This window comes from Nicotiana tomentosiformis, chromosome 12 (assembly GCF_000390325.3).
Source record: "Nicotiana tomentosiformis chromosome 12, ASM39032v3, whole genome shotgun sequence".
NCBI classification, from domain to species: domain Eukaryota; kingdom Viridiplantae; phylum Streptophyta; class Magnoliopsida; order Solanales; family Solanaceae; genus Nicotiana; species Nicotiana tomentosiformis.
In genome coordinates this window covers 35,280,390-35,305,461 of record NC_090823.1, presented here as the reverse complement: position 1 = coordinate 35,305,461, position 25,072 = coordinate 35,280,390, and the positions used below count along the sequence as shown (strand labels likewise).

Sequence of the window (25,072 nt, the reverse complement as noted above, 5' to 3'; positions counted from 1 at the left end):
TAAGGGATAAGCAGTTCCAGTATTATGGAGAGTTTTGTGGAGCCCCAACTGGGGGAATGGGTCAGTTTGTAAGCGGTCAGTCTAGAAGGCCTACATATCCAACACCGCCGCCTCCTCGGGGTGCTCTAGTATGACCTTAATTCAGTGCCATGCCATAGAGTTCTTACCATCCGCCAGCTATTCAGGGACCCTCTAATGGGTACTCAGGCCATCAGGGTCAAACTTCAGGTTAACATTCCACCGTACCGAGAGGTTGTTTCGAGTGCGGGGATCTCGACCATGTGCGGAGGTTTTGCCCCAGGCTTCGGGGCAAGGCAGTACAGCAGGGTCAACAGCCTATTATGCTAGCAACACCTGCCCCACCAGCCATCTGAACACCTAAAGGTGGAGGGCAGGTGGGTAGGGGTCGTCCTAGAGGTGGAGTCCAGTCGGGTGGGGGCCATCCAGGAAGCGCTCCAGCCAGATTCTATGCCTTTCCAACCCGACCAGACACAGTGGCCTCAGATGCCATGATTACAAGTACTATTTGTGTCTGTGGTATGGATAATTCAATACTATTTGATCCAGGTTTTACGTTTTCATATGTTGCATCTCTATTTGCTCATTACTTGGGTGTTCATCGTGAGTCCTTGGGTACTCCTATGTATGTGTCCATGCTAGTGGGAGATTCGGTTGTTGTGGATCGGATCTACCAGTCATGCATTATTATATTCTGGGTTATGTGACTAGAGCAAATCTTCTGTTGCTTGATATGACCGACTTTGAGGTCATCCTGGGCATGGATTGGTTATCTCCATATCATGCCATCCTTGATTGCCATGCCAAGACTGTTACATTGGCGATGCCAGAGTTGCCTAGATTGGAATGAAGGGTTCGTCTATCTGTACACCTAGTTGGGTTATTTTTTTCTTGAAGGCTCGACACATGGTCGAGAAGGGATTCTTGGCTTATCTAGCCTATGTTCAAGATACTACCACAGAGACTACAACGATTGATTAAGTGCACGTGGTCTGGAAGATCTCCGATGTGTTTCCTTCTGATCTTCCAAGCACGCCACTAGATCATGATATCAATTTCTGTATTGATTTGGCTCCAGGCACCCAGTCTATATCTATTCCACCATACCACATGGATCTGATAGAGTTGAAGGAGCAACTTGAGGAGTCGCTAGCAAAAAGGTTTGTCAGACCGAGTGTATCGCCTTGGGGTGTGCCAGTATTATTTGTGAAAAAGAAAGATGGTACTATGCAGATGTGAATTGATTACCACCAATTAAACAAGGTTACCATTAAGAACAAGTACCCGTTTTCGCGTATTGATGACTTGTTTGACCAGTTGCAGGGTTCTAGGGTGTTCTCTAAGATTGACTTGAGATTAGAGTACCATCAGTTTATGATTCGAGATTCAGACATTCCGAAGACTGCTTTTCGGGCTAGATATGGCCATTATGAGTTTTTGGTAATGTCCGTTGGCTTGACTAACGCCCCAGAGACAGTTATGGATTTGATGAACAGGGTGTTCAGGCCATATATTTATTTATTTATCATTGTCTTCATTGATGATATTTTGATCTACTCGCGTAGCATGAAGGAGCACGAGCAACATCTGAGAGTGGTACTCTAGACCTTACGGGAACATAAGCTATATGCTAAGTTCTCCAAGTGTGAGTTTTGGTTAGATTCTGTGGCATTCGTGGTGCATGTTGTATCAGGTGAGGGTATAAAGGTTGATCCCAAGAAGATCTAGGCGGTTTAGAATTGGCCTCGTCCTGCCACCGCGACTGAGATTAGGAGCTTCCTGGGGTTGGCGGATTATTATCGTCGATTTGTGGAGGAATTCTCATTTATTGCAGCACCTTTGACTAGGTTGACCCAGAAGGGTGCTCCGTTCCGATGGTCTGATAATTGTGAGGTGATCTTTCAGAAGCTCAAGGCTGCATTGACTTCAGCACCACTTTTAGTATTGCCTTCCGGTTCAGGAATGTATATTGTGTATTGCGATGCTTACCGCGTTAGTTTGGGTTGTGTATTGATGTAGGAGGGGTGATTTATTGCATATGCTTCACGTCAGTTGAAGCCCCATGAGAAGAATTACCCTGTACACGATTTGGAGTTGGCCGTGATTATTCACGCTCTTAAGATCTGGAGGCATTATCTTTATGGGGTGTCCTGTGAAGTTTACACCTATCATCGTAGTCTACACTATTTGTTCAAGCTAAGGGATCTCAATTTGAGGCATCGCAGGTGGCTTGAGTTACCGATTATGATATTACCATCCTTTATCATCCGAGCAAGGCAAATGTAGTGGTAGATGCCTTGAGTAGAAAGGCGGAGAGTATGGGTAGTTTGGCATTCATTTCAGCGGAGGAGAGGACATTAGCTTTGGACATTCAGTCCTTGTCTAACAGACTTCTAAGATTGGATATTTCGGAGCCTAGCCGAGTTCTTGTATGCATTGTCGCCGAGTCTTCACTATTCGAACAGATCAAGGCTCTCCAGTTTGATGATCCACACTTGTTGGTTCTCAGAGAGATGGTACTACATGGTGGTGCCAAGGAGGTTACTATCAGCGAGGATGGTGCCTTGCGACGGTTGTCTATGTGTTCCTAATGTTGATGAGCTAAGGGAGAGGATTCTAGAGGAAGCACACAACTCTCGGTATTCTATTCATCCAGGCGCTACGAAGATATATCGTGACCTGAGGCAACATTATTGGTGGCGGCAGATGAAGAAGGACATAGTTGAGTATGTCGCGAGGTGTCTAAATTGCCAGTAGGTCAAGTATGAGCATCAGAGGCCAGGTGGCCTACTTCAGCAGATGACTATACCTGAGTGGAAATGGGAGAGCGTTACTATGAACTTCATTGTTGGGTTGCCGCAAACTTTGCGAAAGTTTGATGTAGTTTGGGTCATTGTCGAGAGGTTGACCAAGTTAGCACACTTCATTCTGGTTGTGACCACGTATACTTCAGAAAGGTCGGCCCAGATTTATATTCAGGAGATAGTTTGGTTTCATGGTGTGCCAATTTCCATCATATCATATAGGGGACTTTAGTTTACTTCGCATTTATGGAGAGCAGTACAGAGTGAGTTAGGAACCCGTGTAGATCTCAGCACAACCTTTCATCTACAGACCGACGGGAAGTCGGAGCGGTCAGTTCAGATCTTGGAAGATATGTTCAGAGCATGTATGATTGACTTCGGAGGGTAGTGGGATCGATTCTTGCCTTTGGCCGAGTTTGCTTACAGCAATAGTTATCAGTCCAATATTAAGATGGCTCCATTTGAGGCTTTATATGGTTGGTGATGTCGTTCTCCCATCGGATGGTTTGAGCCCGATGAGGCTAAGTTATATGGTACTGATTTGGTGAAGGATGCCTCGAAAAAGGTAAAGTTGATTCAGGAGTGACTTCGCACAGCACAGTCTAGACAGAAGAGTTACGCGGATCAGAAGGCACGTGATTTATCATTTATGGTGGGCGAGAAGGTTCTCTTAAAAGGATCGCTGATGAAGGGAGTCATGAGGTTTGGGAAGAAGGCCAAGTTGAGCCCAAGGTGTATAAGCCCATTTGAGGTGTTGAGACGAGCTGGGGAGGTCGCTTATGAGCTTGCTTTGCCTCCCAATCTATCTGGAGTTCATCCGGTTTTCCACATGTCTATGCTTCGGAGGTATCATGCCGACAAGTCGCAAGTGATAGACTGCAACACGGCTCAGTTAGATGAGAGCCTGGGTTATATGGAGGAGCAAGTTTCCATTGTTGATAGGCAAGTTCGCTAGTTGAGGTCCAAGAGGCTCCACGGTAAAGGTTCAGTAACAGGGCCAAACAGTCGAGGAGGTGACTTGGGAGGTCGAGGAGGATGTGGGGAGTAGATATCCACACTTGTTCAGCCCTCCAGGTATGATTCTAGACCCGTTGGAGGACGAACATTTATTTACGAAGTGGAGAATATAACCACCCGATCGACCATTTTGTCTTATAGATCCCCGTTCCCCTAACTAAGACTCCCCGTAGTTGCTTTTACTATTTTATGACTTGTGGGGATGGTTAGTTAGGGGTTTAGAAGGGTTCGGGTTGAAATCGGAACACTTGGTTCCTTAATGTTGGCTAAATAAGGCTAAGTTTGACTTTGGTCAACGTTTTGAGTAAACGACCTCTAAATCGGGATTTGACGGTTCCAATAGGTTCGTATGATGATTTTAGACATGGTCGTATGTTGGAATCGGGGTTTGGACGACCCGAGAGCATTTCATCGTGTAATAGTGAAAGTTGACTATTTAAAGGTTTTAAAGTTCTTTAAATTTGGTTTGGAGTAGGTTTTGGTATTATCGAGGTCCGTTGGGAATTTCGAACGTATGAATAGTTCCTTATGGTGATTTAAGACTTGCATGCAAAATTTGGTGTCATTCCGAGTAGTTTAAGTATGTTCTGGTGCGCTCGGAGTAAGTTGAAGAACTTGAAGTTATTAAGTTGATTCAATTTGGTTTAAGGTGTGATTCTTAGTTTTGATGTTGTTTTATGCGTTCTGAGTGTTCGAGCGAGTTTGTTTTGTGATTTAAAACTTGTTGGTATGTTTGGGCAGGGCCCCGGGTGTCAATCAGACTAGGCACGAACCAAGTTTGGACTTAGGGGAAACAGCTGAAGCACCGGGCTTCTGGTTTAACCGCACATGCGGAGGGCTAGTCGCAGGTGTGAGCTCGCAGAAGAGAGAAAGAAGCTGTAGAAGCGGCCCAGGAACCGTAGATGCGGGTGGGCGTGCGCACTTGCAAACTCGCAGGTGCGATAGAAGAAATCACAGGAGCGGCCTAAGCCGCATGAGCAGTGTATGTGTCGTAGGAGCGGGCCAGAGGTTTGCAGAAGCAGAAGTAGGACACTGGGAAGGGCCACATCTGCGATGAATTTACTGCAGATGCGGAGCCGCAGAAGCGGCCAACCCTCCGCAGGTGCGAAAATCGGAGAAGGTAGAACTTCATTTAAGACGGGAGTTAGGCATTTTGAGCTGATTTATTTGAATCCTTGGGCAATTTTTGGAGCTCTTAGAGAGTGGTTTTCACCTAACACTTTGAGATAAGTAATTTCTACATAATGTGAGTTAAATACATAGACTATGGGTATATTTAACATGAAAAAGTTGGAAAACTCATGGGTTTAGATGAAAAACCTAGGTGTTGATTAAAACAATGGGGGTTAACCACGAAAATGGTTATGAAATATAGTGAAAATCATATATTTGAGTTCGTGAGGTTAGGGGTAACAACTTTCTTCAAAAAATTTCAAAATGCAGGTACGTGGGCCTGGGAGTGAATTTTAGAAATTTTTCAATTGGGGTTGGGTAATCACTTTAATAGTTAGAATATGAACCTTTGAGCACATATTAATTATTTTATATAACATTTGACTAGTTTTGAGTCGTTTGGCACCGATTTATGGTTTATAGCACAATTGTGGACCGGAAAATAAGCTTTGAGATGAGGTAAGTCTATTTTCTAACCTTGTAAGAGGGAATTCTCCTCATAGGTGATTTAAATTATTATTTGCTTCTAATTGTGGGGTCTACGTATGCACGAGCTGACAAAAGTCCGTGCGTAGCTACTATTCATGCAAATGTCCGTGTAGTCTAGGACCCAAATCATGGATTAATTGAAGTGTTGGCACCCTACTTGCTAATTAAAGTGCCTAAAATATTTAGAACTTATTGATTAAATTGTGGAAGACCATTTATGGAATTTGTGGTACCTTGTCTATTAGCCTTTAATAATGGTTGAGTCAAATGCTTAAAAAGTATCATCTCTTCTTGTGGAGCGGGTCGAACGCCTCGGCAGTAGATAGATGCATCTATGGTTCGTGCCGCTCGACCATCAGTAGTGTACATATTATTCTGGATCGGGTCGTACGACCTCGACATAAATCATGCTTAATAATACTTGGTGCCTAACCATACCTTATATTATGTTGTGGTTTAATAGGTTACCATTTGTAAAGAAAGTGATCTATCTAGGATTATTAAAAATTGTGGAAGAACTATTTGCTTCTGCTTGTTGATGAGTTATTATTATTACTTACATTACTCATGTTATTTAGAAATTTCTTTATTCATATTGCTAGCCTATAGTCAGTGTTGATGTCGATCCCTCGTCACTACTTCTCCGAGGATAGATTTGATACTTACTGGGTACATATTGCTTATGTACTCACGCTACACATCTGCACTAACCGTGCAGGATCTGAGGCAGGTACATCTAGCGATCCTACCGACGTGCGTCCCAGATATCCCGAGGCCTAGTGGTAAGATGCTTCCCGAGCTGTTCTGTAGTCCCTAAAGTCTTTCTTTTGTATTTATATTCTATATACTGTATTTCGGATAGTAGCTAGAGTTTTGTATATTCTACTAGTTGCTCATAAACTTGTGACACCAGGTCTTGAAAATTATGCTAGTAGATACATGTAGATTTTGATTATCTATTTCCTCTCATTTACTCTTAAATTGTCTATTACTCACCTTTATGAAATTTTTCGCTCCCTATTTATTCAATAATTAAAAATCAACTATTTTTAAATTGTTAAAAGAAACAATCACGTGATTAGTTCACTATAGGCTTACCTAGTGGTAACGTTGGGCGCCATCACGGCCTACTGGGGAAATTGGGTCGTGACAGGAGTGTTCTTTAAGGGTACTTTTGTTAAATGAATTTAATGGTACGGAGTAATGGTACTTTTACGTGTACCCTATTAGTACCCCTACCAGTCCTAAAGGAGAGGGGGAGAGTACTTATGGGTACGCTACATGTACTTAGGGGTATTTGTATATTAAAATTTAAAAAAATATATTTAAATACAAACAAACTTTAATAAATAAAAAACTTCAACGCTATAAAGTGCCTTTTATTTTATTTAATTCAATGTAAACATTACATTTCTAATACAAGTTACAAGTATTTTTTTTATATTTCAACACTTGTAAAAATAAAATTATATATTTCTTTTGAACGATTTACGTAATTCTTCAATAGTTTTTTGTGGTTCTACACTTGGAATTGGTAGCACTTGCTTGTCTGTGTCCCTGCCATCTCCGGTAGATAGTATTTTATTATATGCATCCTCGTCTTCTTGAATTATTTCTAGAAGGCCAAAGTTACTTCTCTCTGCTTTAACCCAATCTCTGAATAAAATGGTAGTCTCCAAGGTGTCTTCAACCAATGAGTATATGTGGTCTCTAAGTTGAAATCGTGTTGCACTGAAAGCTCTTTCAGAAGCTATTGATGAAGCTTGAATAGTTAGATCATCTCTAGTCATTTTTGAAAGAATTGGAAATGTTTGTTTGTTCATTCTCCAATATTTAAACAAGTCTTCATTCCCTACATCATCACAAATAGCAATAATTCCTACAAATAAATTAACATCAATCTAGTTAATTTGTGAAGATTGTGATTGACTAATCATTTGCCCGATAGCACTAAAACATTTATTTGTAGCAGTCTTTTTAAGAGGGTGAGATGAAGAAGAAGAGGCACCACTAGTTTATAACGACTCGACCGATCATTTTGAGCATTTGTATTCCATTCGGGTGTTTGAGGTCGTAAGCAGCTTCATATGATGTATCATGACTTGTGTGAATTGTCGGTTTTGGTTTTCAAGTGATTCAGGATTTATTTGGAAGAATGATTCTCAACTAGAAAGCTTTAGGTTGGAAGAGTTGACCAAGTTTGACTTTTGTATATTTGACCTCGGATCAGAGTTTTGATCATTCTGTTAGGTTCGGATAGTGATTTTGTACTTGCTCTTATGGCCGGATTTGTATTTGGATGTTTCTAGAAGGTTTCGGCAGTATTTGGCAAAAGTTGATAATGTGATGGTTTGGAAAGTTCATATGCTTTACCGGGAGTTGAGTTTGATGATATCGGGTCTGGATTGTTTTTTCGAGGGTTGGAATAGGTTTGTTATGTCATTTGGAACTTGTGTGCAAAATTTGAAGTCATTTCGAGTTGATTTGATGAGGTTCGGCACGAGTTTGGAAAGTTGAAAGTTCAAGAGTTCATCAAGTTTGATTTGAATGCGTTTCTGTCACGATCCAAAATCTAGCTAGTCATGATGGCACCTAATCCAACCCTAGAAAACGTGTTATTTGTATTGTATTGGGGTGACACACATGCTAGGTGATGGACTTGTGGACGTGCACCATGGTAATCATGATCCGGGTTGATTCTTTTGTACTGTGTTTCTATCAAGTCTTGTTTCATCCATGTAATCCCTACTTGTTAGAGTAATTGAGTTGTGATTCATGTTAGAAATCATGTTTAGGCTATGTGTTTATTCCATTGAGACCAAAATAGGTTATTTATGTTGTTTTGAGTTATTTGCTTTAACTGTAATTATATACTCAGTCATGATTCTTAATTTGCATATCACATCTCAATCTCTGCTATCATGCACTGTTATATCACATATTATTATTGTTTGGGCCAAGTGGTATGAGAATTTTGAGCCCTTAAGACTTAAGAGATTGATGACTGAGGTGGTACTGAGATCCGAGTTGTGAGTGTTATCGTGGATCGGGCTGCAAGCCACAACAGACCATATTGGCTTTATGATTATTATGTGGAACGGGTTGCATGGCGCATCATGTCTTTTAGGCTTTCTATTAGCTCTTTGGCAGGATCCGCCCCTACGGAGTCTAACATACCAGCAGTGAGTATAAGCACAGTGATATATATATATATATATATATATATATATATATATATATACATGCTTTAGCGAGGGGCTTATGAGCTAGGCACCCGTATAGTGTTGAGTAATTGTGTGTGATGAAGTGGGCATTTGTGATAGGAAACTTGAATATATTGAGGGTGAGAGTAACTGGGGTTATCACCGTGAAATCTTTCATTTGACATGCATACTTGGCACGTAGGCATAGAGATGCATTTTCCTCATGCAAGATGGTAATGTGACATTCATGATTTGACATATACATTTGACATGTAGGCATAGAGATGTATATTCCTCATGTTAGACAGTATGTGAAAATTGATAACTTGACATGTATGTTGATATGTAGGCACAAAGACGTATTTTTCTCATGCTAATTGGTAAATGGAAATTCTTATCTAGTGTTATGAGTTGGGAGTACAATTCTTTTGATAAACTCATGTTTAGTTGATTTTCAGTTGTAATATCTGGACTTGACTGTTAAACATGAAAAACATGTCTAGTTTTCCGTAACTTGGAACGAGCTGAGCATAATATCTTTGAGCTATTACTTTTAGTTCCTTCATTATATTGTTACGAGTTAATATTGGCTATTCGTGTTGGACACTGTCCTTTTTTCGAGCTCATTGTTGCTTTCAACCTAAGGTTAGGTTTGTTACTTGTTGAGTACGTAGGGTCGGTTTTAGTCATACTACACTTCTGCACCTTCCGTGTAGATTTTGGAGTTGATGTAGCTATGTATGACGGGAGCTGGCATTGAAGATGTACCCGCGTTCCAGTTATAGATGCCTCTTATTCTTGGTAGCTTTAGATTTATAAATCTGTTTATGTATATTTCGAAAAGATGATGTATTATTTAGTACCAGCTTTGTAAATTCAAAGTCTTAAAAGCTCATGACTTGTACTACTAATCCTTGGAATTTTTATAGAAAGCTCAGTTATTTTATTTATTGATTCTTGTTATCCGATTTGAGTTGTGTTGTCTGTCATTTGGCTTATCTAGCATGTTGGGTTAGGTGCCATCATGACTAGCTAGATTTTATGCCATGACAAATTGATATCACAGCTCTAGTTTCATAGGTTCTGCGAGTCATGAGCAAATGCCTAGTACACTCTTGTGGATCGATATGATGACGCCCATACCTATCTTCGAGATGCCACAAGGCATTTAGGATAAATTTTCCATCTTTCTTTCCTTATCGTGCAACATTTATTCAACTTGAAGTGTATCTATTGAATTCCTTCCACTCACTCGTATGTTATGTTGAGCACTCGGTATCAACTGAGCATCGACAGATTGCGATTCCATGGGTGAGGTGCGAGATATGTTTTTTGTATTTTGGTGATTGGCCAATCTAGAGGACTTGAGGTCAGGGTTGGACTGTAGCTTGGGCTCGGTGGTTTCAGTTGTGTAAACATATGCTTTTGGGCTTATATGTCTGGTAGTATACCTAGGAGAGGGATTTATGGCTTGGTGAGTGGTTAAATAGCTATATGATGAATATGAGGTGACGACGGGATGTGTTCAAATGGCTTTGATGTGACGAGAAGGGTTGCTTTGGGATGTGAAAAGGACTATTGGATGCTTGATTTCTATTTTGATGTGTTGTACAGTCTCGAGTTATGATCGTGTTGAGAAATCTTTCATTGTTGCCTAGCTCTGGGATGAAGTGGATTCTTATGTCTTGTTGACAAGTTTAGACTCAGAAAATTAAGTGATTGCATGATGGTCGTGGCCATGGTTGGGTGTAGTGAAATGCCAACTTGAGGCTACACAGATAGGTTATATCTTGCGGGGTGGTCTATAGATGTGTGATCCTTATGATGTTGTGTGGAGAGTTTCTTTCTACTAGTGGTTTATATGTGTTGCGATTGAGTTGGTTTGGTTGAGAAAGTTGACTTGACTGTCACGAGGGTGAAAAGCGAGCTTAGTAGATGATTTAAGATATTTTATGAGTTGTGTTGCATGAAATTATGAAAGATTTAGTTGAGTTTTAGTGCGGGATTATGGCAGTAATAGAGTATGGGTATTGTGAGTTATCAGATATTTTTTTCTATGGCTATAAGCCAAATGGGGGAGTCTGCTATCGACGATTTGATTGCATGGTTAGGTGTTGTATTAGTTTCGGTCTTTGGCATACTTGTGGATCGGTTATGATTTGCAGAGAATGGTTTTGAGGATGACTTAAACAAGGAAATTTCTGGATGCATGATGTATTACAACTTATGGATATATGAAAGTCTTGGAATGGTTTAGGTTTGTTGTTCGTGATGGATGTAATGTACTAAGAAAAGGGATTCAGTCGGTTGCTTAGAGGTGTGGATTACTTCTTTAGGCGTTGGTGTGCCAATAGGGCACAGGTCGTTCGGCTCGTTTGGGCAGTGCGTTTGAGATTTGAATCAGGTGGATAACTATCGAGAAGGTTATAAAGAGTTAAAGATTCATGTGTGGCATTTGAGAATTTTCCGGATTTGTATATGGCTAAGATTTGAGATTTGAATCGGATGGTATCAGGACTAGCGGTATTTCTATATCATTATGGATTCTACAGCTCTGTATCAGAAGGGTAAAGAAAATAGTTTCTGATTCACATAAGGTCATTTTGGAGTAGGTGTCTCAGATGCGGTATTTTTGGGTACTTAATAGGGAATACAATTGCTTATGGGCTTTAGGACTACCGGGTTTCATACTAGTATCTCTTGTAGTGAGCTTTTAGTTAAGGATCGTAGTGTTTTGTCAAGGAAAAGTGTTAAGTTGAAGGCAATTCAGAAGGAAACTCAAAGAAATAAATCAGCTTGGTAGTGGTTTAGATCGACATGGTAATGGGAATGATTGGTTCTTTTGGGATCTTACAATCTGGTGAGGCTTTACCGGTGTTTTGTGTTAATATTTTTGAGTTTGGCGACCTGCGTGACTTGGTTGAGTTAGAGGGATTCAATCTGCTGGCTTGGTCTTGTGCTAATAGGGTTCGAGGAGTTCTCGATGATTCCTAACACGGCTTGGGATAGATATTTTCCACCCGCACGAGGAGTATGTTGCATATTGTGATTTTCTCCTAGATGGGATCAAGTGGAAGGTATCTAGCTAAATGAGTATGTATTCTGCTTGTAACTCGGAGTTGATAATGAGGTTCTCGTGTTTTGTATATGATAGCGTGATAGATACAGTGCTTCGTGTGAGATTTAGATTTGCATGTACAAGGTGGCAGTTTAGTTTTGGAAGGAAGGTCATGAATTTTAGACAACATAAACAGTCTTTGATGTTTACATGAATGCTTTTTCTATTTGGTATTACTTGAGAATGGTGCGCATTCCAGAAGGTGCACTGTGTTCTGACTTCGGATGCTCTATTAGTATTGCGTTACTCGCCTGGTTGATCGATGGCTGATATTCAGGATGCGGTGCGGGAGAATTATAGAAGTATTTCTCATGGGATGATTGTGTATGAGATATGTGTTTTGCTTTCGAGTGGTGGAATTGGGATCGGCTATGGTGATTTATGTGTTATATGGATTTGGAGACTGGGAGTTCTCAGAAGCAGATTGTTTCGTGGTTGCGGACTGTAAGATGTGGCTAAAGTTAGCCAAATAGTAGTATGTGTTATGGTTAGGTCATTGTGGACTTTTGAAGGGTTATTTATCCATTTGGGGATGATCAAAGTTGATTTGGGGGCTCATTGGTAGGCCCAATGAGGATATGTATTCTACACCAGGTCGGATTTGTTGACTTAACACTGTTAGTGTTGAGGGTGTGGCATTCAGTTAGAGTTGAGCATGTTTGTATTCTGATATTTTCTATGTGTTACTCTTCTATGGCACGGTGGGTTGTGATATGTTGGTTATATGCACACATAATGCGGTTCTGTTTAGGCCTTATAGTGAAATTTGAGCAAGATGGCTCTTAAGGTGTTGAATGGTTGATTGTGCCTTGGTTATGGTCATTCTGGGTTGTAGTATATTGTGTTATTACCTTCTCCATGGTTATGGTCATGCACTTTATGTACTTGATGTCTAATCGTGTGTGGTTGTTTATTTTGACCATTGTGGCTTGAGGTATTTCATATAGACCGGTGTTTGGATGGGGTCACGCTTTGTAGCGGGGTTATGTTGGGATATGATCCTTTGTGATAGATTTGTGTTTCTTGGTTCTACTATGTGTGATGGGTTCATAGCATTGATCTGTGGTGGTACTTATTGAGCTTGCGGGATGGTTCTCTCATTGGAGTCATTTTCCATGTTTGAATACATTTGAATTGTTGTTTATTGGTGCACGGATTACACGGTTTGTGGCTTTGGGTTGTATTGGTGTGGCATGTCCGTAGAATAGCTGTGTTTGAGGAGATGATGTCATTGGACCTAGAATGGGTGGTATCGGATTTGATTATGGTATGTTTGAAAAAATAACATTGGAATTCGTCTTAGAATTTGGCTTTGGTTCTTGTCGGATGAGAGAGAGCTCCATGACATGCTGATCTGATAAGTGGTTATGAGTTTTTGCGTGTTTCTTTCATCATCGGCAGTGTACGAAGGTTGTGAACGAGGTTTTATTTGATATGAGGTTTATTACCGGTACTGAATTTGTTTTTGAGCAGCTACTATGAACGAAAATTATTCCTACGAGTATGTGAGCTATGTGGTATATCATTTGATTACATCCTGGGTTGTGGTTATGACTTGATACAGCTTGTTCAGACTTATATAGTGTGTAGATGCGAGATTCGGGTCTTGTAATGAATTTCAGATGTTGGAAATTGGGTTCTAAGGTTTACGGACTAAGGTTAAAGTAAGGATCCTCAGTTATGTTGTGTTGTTAGGCTTATATGGATTATGGTAACACGGGATCACACCCGGGCATGTGCAAGGTGAGTTTACACAGTGATTTGATGGCTTTGGAACGATTCTTGGCACGTTCGAGGACGAAAGTATGTTTAAGTGAGGGGGAATGTAATGACCCAACCGGTCATTCTGAGCATTTGCGTTCCGTTCAGCTTTTTGAGTCTTGTGTAGATTCATATGATGTATTATGACTCGGGATTGATTTGAAAGAATGATTCTCAACTAGGAAGCTTTAAGTTGGAAGTGTTGATCTTTGACTTTTGTGTATTTGACCTCGTATCAGAGTTTTGATGGTTCCGCTAGGTCCGGATGGTGATTTTGGATTTGGGCGTATGCCCGGATTTGCATTTGGATGTCTTTAGAAGGTTTTGGCACTATTTGACGAAAGTTGGCAATTTGAAGGTTTGGAAAGTTCATAAGTTTGTCCAGTAGTTGTCCTTGATGATATCGGGTTCGGATTATTGTTACAAGAGTTGAAATAGGTTCTTTATGTCATTTGAAACTTGTGTGCAAAATATGAGGTTATTCCGAGTTGATTTGAAATGGTTCGACACGAGTTTTGTAAGTTAAAAGTACAAAAGTTCATAAAGTTTGATTTGAGGTGCGATTTATTGTTTTGATGTTCTTATGTGAGATTTGAGGCATCGAGTAGGTCCGTGATATATTTTGGGACTTGTTAGCATGTTCGGATGGGGTCCCGAGGGGCTCGGGTGAGTTTCAGATGAGTTTCGGATCATTTTCATATTCTTTGGCATTGCTGATTTCTGTTGTTTTAGTTCTTCTTCCTGACACGAAGATTAGGTCGTGATCGCGTAAAGTATTATGTGAGCTGTGTAGTTTCCTCATCGCATTCGTGATTGGGTAATCGCGTAGCGTTGTGAGGCCTGAGCATCGTGTTCGCGTTAGTCAGAACGCGTTTGCATATAGTTGAGTTGAGGATCTGGGAGTTGGAGGAAATGTCTTTGTGTTCGCAAGGTCTATGCCACAGACATGTAGAGTTGATTTGACTTTTTGAGTTGCTTTTGGCTAGTTTCGAGTCGTTCGGAGGTTGATTTGCGCAGGATGACATTTCTAGAGTGTTGTTTGGCTTGCTCGGTATTTGATTTGGCTTGTTCGAGGTATGTAACATATCTAAACTTGGAATTGAGGGTATTTATCCTTGGAAAACATGTTATTTGTGTTGTATTGGGGTGACACACATGCTAGGTGACGGGTAGGTGGGCGTGCACCGTGGTAATCATGATCCGGGTTGATATGTGTTGCTATCAAGTCTTGTTTTATCCGTGTAATCCCTACTTGTTAGAGTTATTGATCTGTGATTCATGTTAAAAATCATGTTTAGGCTCTGTACTTATTCAGTTGAGACCTAAAGAGGTTATTTCTGTCATTTTGAGTTATCTACTTTAACTGTAATTATATACTCTGTCCTGACTTTTAATTTACATATCACATCTCAGTCTATATTATCATGCAATTTTATATCATATATTATTATTTTTTGGGCCAAGTGGTACAAGATTTGTGAGCCCTAGATACTTGAGAAATTGATGACTTAGGTGGTCCTGAGAGACAAGTTGTGAGTGTTATTGTGGCGGGCTGCACGCCGTAGCATGCCATATTGTATTTTTGATTATTATGTGGATCAGGATGCACGCCGTGGCAGACCTTATAGGCTTTATATTAGCGGTTGGGCAGGATCCGCCCTACTAGAGTCTAGCACATGGAGCGGTAATATATATATATATATATATATATATATATATATATATATATATATATATATATATATACGTGCTTCGGTGATGGGCTTATGGTTCAGGCACCCGTACAATGCTAAGTGATTGTGTGTATTTGTGATGAAGTGGGCATTTGTGACAGACAGGTTGAGTATGTTGAGGGTGAGAGTACCTGGGGTTATCACCGTGAAATCATTCATTTGACATGTATACTTGGTATGTAGGCATAGAGATGCATTTTCCTCATGCTAGATGGTAATGTGACATTCATGATTTGACATGTACATTTGACATGTAGGTATAAAGGTGTATATTCCTCATGCTAGATCGTATATGGAAATTGATAACTTGACATGTAAGCATAGAGACGTACTTTCCTCATGCTAATTGGTAAACGAAAATTCTTATTTAGTTGTAATATCTGGACTTGACTGTTAAACCTAAAAAGCATGTCTACGTTATTGTAACTGTGAACGAGCTGAGCATAATATCTTTGAGCTATTACTTTTACTGCCTCCATTATATTGTTATGAGTTAATATTGGCTATTGGTGTTGGACACTAACCTTCTTTTGACCTTGTCACTTCTTTCAATCTAAGGTTAGGTTTGTTACTTATTGAGTACATGGGGTCGGTTGTACTCATACTACACTTCTGCACCTTGAGTGCAAATTTTGGAGTTGATGTTGCTGTGTATGGCAGGAGTTGAAGATGTACATGCCTTCCGGTTATAGCTGCTTTTTGTTCTTGGTAGCTTTAGAATAATAAATTTGTTTATGTATATTTCAAACAAATGATGTATTTATTTCATACCAGCTTTGTGATGCTCATGACTTGTACGACCAATCCTTGGGATTTTGTATAGGAAGCTCATTTATTTTATTAATTTATTCATATTATCATATTTGAGTTGTGTTGTCTATCATATGGCTTACTAACGGGTTGGGTTAGGTACCATCACGACTATTTGGATTTTGGATCGTGATAGTTTCATCGTCGTTGTTATGTGTAATTTAAGGCCTCGAGTACGTCTGTGTTATATTTTGGGACTTGTTGATATGTTCAGACGGGGTCTCGAGGGGATCGAGTGAGTTTCGTATGTGGTTCAGTTCATTTTGTCTCATGTTGATTTGTTGAAGAAGTGTTGGTGCTGGTGTTTCAACATTTGCGGAAGTTTGGATGCATATGCGAATACACAGATGCGGACATGTTACTGCAGAAGCGTAAGTAGCCGCTAGGCATAAAGGATGCAGGTACGGAGGCTTGAGTGCATTTGCGCGACCATACGTGCGATTACCTGAGCGCAAAAACGCGACCGCAGAAGTGGAGTAATATTCGCAGAAGAGGTAAATGCTGAGTTGGGATATTTTCGCAGAAGCGAAGGTTAGAACACACATACTGTTCCGCAGAAGCGGGAATGTAGTCGCATATGTGACTTACCTAGGCAGACTCACTATATATTGAGGCTTTTCTTTATTTTATCACAACTTGAGATATGGAGCTCGGTTTTCGACGATTTTGGAGAAGATTTTCACCACATGGATTGAGGTAAGTATTTTTTTACTCGATTTTGATTATATTCCATGATTCCATCTTCGATTTTGGCATTTCATTGATGATTTTCAAATAGAAATTGGGGCTTTTTGTCTAATTTTTTCTAAAGAGAATATTTGAAATTTGAACATCGATTCGGAGTTAGATTTGAGTGAAATTAGTATGGTTGGACTCGTAATTGAATGGTTGTCAGATTTTATGCGTTTTGTTGGGTTTCGAAGTGTGGTCCCGGGGTTGAATTTTTGGTTGACTTTGAGTATTTTATTAAAGATTCGACCTTTTTGATTGGGTTTGTTTCCTAAGTGATTATTTGATATTTTTGAGTTGCTTTTGGTTAGTTTCGAGCAAATTCATGTGAGATGGCATTTCTAGAGAGTTATTTAGCTTGCTCGGTATTCGTTTTCACTTGTTTGAGGTAAGTATCTTATCTAAACTTGGTTGACACAGTAGTTGCCTGAGTTATTTATGATAGCTACGCTTTATGGGTGCACATATGTGTGGGGGGCTGGGCCCAGGTGCGAGCACCTGGGGTATTTATCCATGCTCTGGGTAGTGCTTAGGCTATGACATGCCTTGAAATGATTCATAAGCCTTATATTGTGATGTATCTCTTATTTGCACTCATGTTGTGATCTATTTGAGCTATGCTTGAGGTTGCATAGAGGTTAATCTCCTGATTTAGCCTGATAGCTAATATTTTCTGATGTATTCACCTATTTTGAGCTATGATATCACACTTCCGATGCATACACCTTAGCATGTCACTTATACCAGTTCGGGATTTAGAAATTTTAAATTCTTTGATCATATACATGTATTCTTGCATATCTACTTTATGTGTGGTATGGTTTGGACTAGTAGCTTGTGACCACATTGGGCAGATTGTGATATTGAGCACGTGACCACGCCGGGAAGATTGCGATATTGTGCCTGGACCACACCAAACGGATTGTGATTAATAGCACGTGAGTTATCTGTATATATATATATATATATATATATATATATAGCACGTGAGTTGTCCGTGTGGATCAAGATATTCATATTATTGGCACGTGATTTGTCAGTGCAACACATGAGTTGTCAGTGGATTTGATATTATTACTACGTGAGTTGTCTATGCTGCGTGTGGATACGGGTACATCCTCCTAGGTTCACCCTCTTATGTTTCTCTTTTGATGGTGTACACGCGGACTATGAGAAACCGATGGGTTTCTGGTTCATGTGAGTTCTGGGAGAGCTGGTGAAAGTTATTTGGATCGGGTTGTACGCCGCAACATGTCTTATTGGATTATTGTTATTTGGATCGGGTTGTGCGCCATAACAGACCAATATTTGGTTATTAAATTTCATCTTTACTTGCAATTTTCATGACTGTTTACCTGATTTACTTGCATATCTTCCTTATATGCTAGATTATTGACCCAGTAGAAAACTTTAAAACAAAGAATTGTGAGCAAGGTGGTTTTACCTGTGTTTTGTTGATTGGATCACATATTTGTTCTATACCTGTTGGATTCAAGAACTTCTATAGGTGACTGGTGATTTCATTTACAATTCTTGCTTCTATTAACTCGCACAAGTTAGTATACTTATTGAGTACATGGGGTCAGTTGTACTCATACTACACTTCTGCACCCTGCGTGTAGATCATGGATTTGATGTTGCGGTCATGGAGAGAGCTGGCATTGAATATATACCCATTATTCGGATACTGTTACCACTTATTCTTGATAGTCTTAGATTTGAGGTTTGTGTCCAGCTTTGTAAATCTAAGTCTTAGTGGCTCATGGCTAGTACTACCAGTCCTTGGGTTATTGAATAGAGTTTTAGTTATTTCATTTATCGATCCCTCATTATTCCCATTTGAATTGTGTTGGCTTAACTAGCGGGTTTTGTTAGGTGCCATCACGACTAGTGGATTTTGGGTCATGACAAGTTGGTATTAGAGCTCTAGGTTCATAGGTTCTATGAGTCCTTAGCAAGTGTCTAGTAGAGCCTTGCGGATCGGTATGATTACGTCGATACTTATCTTGTAGAGGCTACCGGGCATGTAGGAAAATTTCCCATCTTTCACTCATTATTGTGCACCATTGATTCAGCTGGAAGCATATTTCTTTGAATTTCTTCTACTCACTCATAGGTTTTGTGAGTGCCCGGTATCAAGTTGTGCATCGATGGCTAGTGATTCCTTGGATGAGGTGCAAGATATATTTTCTATGTTTTGGTGATGGGCCCGTCTAGAGGACTCGAGGCCAGGCTTGTGTCAGCATATGCTTTAGGACTTATATGTCCTTTGGCATCCCCATGGATGAGATTTGTAGCTAGGTGAGTGGTTGGATATCTATATGATGAATATTATGTGATTGCGGAATGTGTCCATGTGGTTTGAATGTGAAGAGAAGAATTTGCTTGGGATGTGAACATGACTATTGGGTTCTTGATTTCTAACTTGATATGTTATACAGTCTTGTGAGTGTGTTAGGGGTCTTTCATATTGTTCATTGTGGAGCGGAGTAGATTTGTATGTCCTGATGACGAGTTCATACTCGGGAATATTTAGTGATTGCATAGTGATTGTGACCATGAAAGGGCATAGAGAGATGCTAGGTTGAGGCTAAGAAAGTGGGTTATCTCCTGCGGGATGTTCTGAAGTTGTATGATTCTTATTATGATTTTGTGGAGAGTTTATTTCAACCAGTGAGCTATATGTGTTTTAATTTGAGTTTGGATCGCTTGAGCAATTTGGCTTGACTGTCAGGAGGGTGAATGTGAGTTTAACAAGATGATTTGAGGCATGTTATGATTAGCTCTACATGAGATTATGAAAGATTTAGTTGCATTACAGTGCTGGATTATGACAGTAATGGCATAGAGGTATTATAGGTTTTTAGGTGTGGTGTTCTGTGGCTTTGAGCCAAGTGGGGGAGTCTACTATCGACGATCAGGTTGCATAGTTATGTGTTGTATTGGTTTTGGTATGAGGCATGATTGGGGATCTGTTATGACTTGCAGAGGTTGGTTTTGAGGGTTGGCTCGAGTAAGGAACTTTCTAGATGCATGATGTATTACACTCTATAGATATATGGAAATCTAGTAATGCTTCAGGTCTTTTATTCGTGGTGGAGGTAGTGTGCATGGAGTAGGGATTCACTCAGTGGCTTAGGTATGTGGAGTACTTCTTTGGGTGTTTGGGTGGTAATGGAGCACAGGTCATTCGGCTCGTTTTGGCGGTGCATTTGAGATTATAGTATGGTGGATGCCTTCCGAGAAGGTTACAATGAGTTCATGATTCATATATGGTATTTGAGAAATGTATGAATTTATAAAAGGCTAAGATATGAGATTTATATAGGATGATGTCGTGACTCGCGATATTTCTATATCATTACGGATTTTACATTTCAGTATCGGAAAGGTAAAGGAAATAATTTCAGATTCACATAAGGTCTCTTCAGAGTGGGTATCTCGGATGCAAAATTTTGGGTACTTAAGAGGGAGTATAATGGTTTATGTGCTTCAACGCAATGTGGTTTCATGCTAGGATCTCTGGTGGTGAGAATTGTGTTAAGTATCATAGTGTACTGGAAAGGAGAAGTGTTAACTTGAAGGCAATTCGGAAGTAACTTGAAAAAATAGGATAGCTTAGTGGTAGGTTAGATCAGCATGGCAATGGATATGATCAGTTCTTTTGATTCTTATGATATGGTGAGGCTTTACTGGTGTTTTATTGCATTACTCTTGGTTTCAGGCGATATGTGTAACTTGGTTGAGTTCGAGAGACTTAGTTCTGATGGCTTGGTTATGTGCATATGGATTTCGAAGAGTTCTCGATGATTTCTACCATGGATTGGGACGAATGTTTACCATGGATTGGGACATATGTCTTCTACAAGCATGAGGAGTATGTTACGTGTTGTGATTCTTCTCTTGGATGGGATCAAGTGGTAGGCTTCTAGTTGATTGGGTATGTATTATGCTAGTGACTCAGGGTTAATAATGAGATTCTTGTGCTTTCATATGATGGTATGTTGGAGGCGTCGCATCATATGGGATTGAGATTTGCATGTGTGAGTTTGCGGTTCAATTTTGAAGAGAAGTTCACGAGTTCCAGACAACATGGACAATTTCAGATATTTAGAAGAATGGTGTCACTATCTAGTATCACATAAAAAGAGTGCACCTTTTAAAAGGAGCCTTGTATTTTGACTTGCGGATGCTTCGTTGGTATTGCGGCAATCTCCTGGTTAGTCGATTTCTGATGTTCATATTTTGCTAAGTGAAAGAAAGGAGTAAGAAAGTACTTCTCACGAGATGATTATGCTTGAGAGGTGTGTCCATTATTTAGGTGGTCGAGTCGGGATCCGATATGGAGATTTTTTATTCCTGTGATAGGGAGACAGAGAGTCTCAGAGGTGGACTATTCTTTGGTTGGGACTATGAAGATATGGCCAGAGATAGACAATTGATATTATATGTTATGGATAGGTTTCACTGGATCTTTGGGGTGGTTATTTACCTATTTTGGGAGGATCGGAAGCGGTTTGGAGGCAGATGGTAGGCCTAATGAGAATGTGTATTCTATACCAGGTCGGATTTGTTGACTCAACACTGTTGTTGTTAGAGGATGTGTTATTCGATTAGAGTTGAGCTTTTTCTTGTTTTGATATGTTCTATGTGCTACTCTTCTATACTATATTGGGTTGTGAGGCTATTACCTATTTGCACACGTGATGCAATTCAGTTTGGGCCTTGTGGCGGAATTCAAGCGAGATGGTTCTTGGAGTGTTGAATGGATGATGGTGCCTCAGTTATGGTCTTTCCTGTTGGTGGTATATTGTGTTATATTTTTCTCCATGGTTATGGTCATGCACTTCATGCGTTTGTTGTTGATTTGTGTGTGGTTGTTGAACTTGAGCATTATGGCCTGGGGTATTTCCTGTGGATCAATGTTTGGATAGGGTCACACATCGCAGCAGAGTTAAATTGGGATAAGATCCTTTTGGTAGACTTTGTGTGTCGTGGTTCTCCCTTGTGTGATGTGTTTATTCCGTTGCGCTTGTGGTGCTATCTATCGAGCTTATGGGATAATTCTCTCATTTGATTCTCTTTCCATATTTGGGTACATTTGAGTTGTTTCTTATTGGTGCACGAGTTGCATGGTTTGTGGCTTAGGGTGGTATTAGTGTGGCATGCCAATAGAGCATCTTGTATTTGTTGAGATGAGGTTATTAGATCTGGAACGAGTGCTATTAGATTTGATTGTGGTATGTTAGGAAGAATAATGTCATTAGTTAGCTCATAATTTGGCAACGGTTCATATCGGGCGTGAGAGCTCCACGAATTTTTGATCTGCTGAGTGGTTATGAGTATCTACGTGTTTCTTTTATCATTGGTAGTGTACAAATGTTTAGAACGAGGTTTTATTTTATCAAGGTTTGTTACCATTACCGGGATTGTTTTTGAGAAGCTATCGTGGTCGGAAGTTACTGCTATGAGTCTCTGAGTTATGTAGTATGTCATGAAACTATATAAGTGATTGTGGTTATGGCTTGATACAGCTTGTTCAGACTTATACATTGTATTTATGCGAGATTTAGATCTTATGATGAATTTCGAAGGTTGGAAACTGGGTCGTACGGTTTACAAGCTAAGGTTGAAGAAAGGATCTCCAGTTATGTTATGTTGTCAGGCTTGCAAGGATTGAGGTGACGTAGGGTCACCCACGGCCATGTGCATGGTGAGTTTATATAGTGATTTGATGGCTTGGGAACGACTCTTAGCACGTTCGAGGACGAACGCATGTTTAAGTGGAGGAGAATGTAACGACCTGACCGACTATTTTGACCCTTTGTATTTCGTCCGGGTGTTTGAGGTCGTGAGTAATTTCATATGATGTATTATGACTTGTGTAAATCGTCGATTTTGGTTTTCGAGTGATTCGAGATTGATTTGGAAGAAGTATTCTCAACTAGGAAGCTTTAAACTGGAAGAGTTGATCAAGTTTGTTTTTTTTTGTATTTGACCTCGGATTGGAGTTTTGATAGTTCTGTTAGGTCTGGATAGTAATTTTGGACTTGGGCATATGCTCAGATTTGCATTTGGATTTTTTTAGAAGGTTTCAACACTATTTGGCGAAAGTTGACGATTTGAAAGTTTGACCGAAAGTTGACTTTGATGGTATCGGGTTCAAATTATTGTTTTGGGGGTTGGAACATGTTCGTTATATCATTTGGAACTTGTGTGAAAAATTTGAAGTCATTCCGAGTTGATTTGATGAGGTTCGACACGAGGTTTGGAAGTTCAAAGTTCAAGAGTTCATCAAGTTTGATTTGAGGTGCGTTTCATTATTTTGATGTTGTTGTGTGTAATTTGAGGCCTCGATTAGGTCCGAGTTATATTTTGGGACTTGTTGATACATTCGAACGGGGTCCCGAGGGGCTCGGGTGAGTTTCAGACCTTGTTCGGATCATTTTGTCTTATGTTGCATTGTTGAAGAAGTGCTGGTGCTGGTGTTTCCGCATCTGCGGATGTTTTGACGTATATGCGAGTCTGCAGATACGAACATGTTACCGCTTAAGAGGAAGCAGCCGCTGGGCGTGAAGGCCGCAGGTGTGTAGGCGTGAGCGCATATGCGCGACCGTAGGTGTGATTACCTGAGCGCAGGAGCGCGATCGCAGAAGCAGAGTAATAATAGCAGAAGCGCGATCGCAGAAGCGGTGTAATAATCGCATAAGCGATAAATGCTGAGTTGGGATGTTTTCGTAGAAGCGAAGGTTGAACCGCGCATGAAGTTCCGAAAAAGCGGGAGTGTAGTCGCAGGTGCGACTTACCTGAGCAGACTCACTATACATTCCTATTTGAATTATGTTGACTTACCTAGCAGGTTGGGTTAGGTGCCATCACGACTAGTAAAGTTTGGGTCATGACATAGTTGGTGCAATATCTTTGGTGATAGTCATACACAACTTTAGTATTTTGTTGAATACTAGGCAAACAAATAGAAAGAAATGATCTTTATGTTGGTTCTATTTCTAAATATGGCAAATCATTTCAATAAGTGCCTTTGCACCAATAACTTTGATTTAAGGACGTAAAACAACAACAATGTAAATAATAGGAATGGGAAGAAAATATTTTAAAAATGTTTCAACCATTATTTTAGTAGCATCTTTATTGTCTTTTTTTTGTTTATACTCAAAAAATAACATTGAAATTCCAGCTATATAAATTAAGATGCTAGAATTACTTGGATAATATACCCTAGAAATTTTTTTAGTATCATAGAATTTTTTATTTTAAAAAATTTTGAATAAGATGAAAATCGGTATCCCAATCATCATCTATTATTATATCGTGAACAAATAAAACATGTGCATTAAACATGTTGGTAAAAGACAATCGATACTCATAGGCAACATACACATAGTAACATAAGTGTAACAAAAATAAATGCGAAAATTAATAAGAGTTGGATCAAATGTACCAAACGCTGACGTATAATTGATGTTGATAGAAGAAAATTGCTCAAACTAGTAATGTAGTGCCAAAAAAAAAAATACGCTACCATATACTTGATGTTGATGCTTTAAAAGTTATACCAAAATAATTGAGTGCTATAATATTAATTGCAATTAGAGATAGAGAGAGATAATGAATCAAGAGATATGAGAGTTTTGTGTAAAAATTGAAAGAATGAGTATTTATAGTTTTAAAATAGGGCCATAGTGTATTTGAAACAAACTTAGGGGTTAAAAACATAAATTAGGTGGTGGGGCCGTTTCAAACTTAGGGGTTAAAATAGTCATTTTTGGCTGTTTCCAATGGTTATAACGGTACAAAAATAACCACATTTAAGAAAAACGTAAGGGGACTGGTTCGGTACATTAAGGGTACCAACCGAACCAATACTACCGGTACTTCTTTCGGTACTCTCCCAGTCCCCTTACCCTTTTTCCAAATCCCCCACCCCAACCTCCAGTCCGGACTGGTACGTTGCGGTATCGGTTCGGGTAATACTCCCCTTAGACAGCCATAGAAATAAGGGTATGAACGGGCCAGAATTTTTACAATCGGGGCAATTTTAACAAAATAGGTGGCAATGGGCATTTTTATACCAAAGAGATTAGGTTAGGGGCAATTTAGGCTTTTTTCTGTTTTTCATATTTATAAAAGAAGATGAGATGTCCTCTTAGATGCAAGTACAAGAGTGATTGAGTAGAAATAGAGATATACGAGGTAAGT

At 39.8% G+C, this 25,072-nt stretch overlaps 1 protein-coding gene across 1 annotated transcript; it reads left to right on the top strand.

The window, feature by feature from the left end:
- Positions 1-3,471: 3,471 nt before the first annotated feature.
- On the top strand, positions 3,472-3,777 carry LOC138902468 (uncharacterized). The gene has a single exon (XM_070190336.1). It carries the CDS (start codon positions 3,472-3,474, stop codon positions 3,775-3,777), a length of 306 nt encoding a protein of 101 aa, XP_070046437.1.
- The last annotated feature ends 21,295 nt before the right edge of the window (positions 3,778-25,072 follow it).

What these genes read in the sequence shown, in the direction of transcription:
- LOC138902468 (XM_070190336.1), top strand. Translation starts at nt 3,472, where the DNA reads ATGGTGGGCGAGAAGGTTCTCTTAAAAGGATCGCTGATGAAGGGAGTC.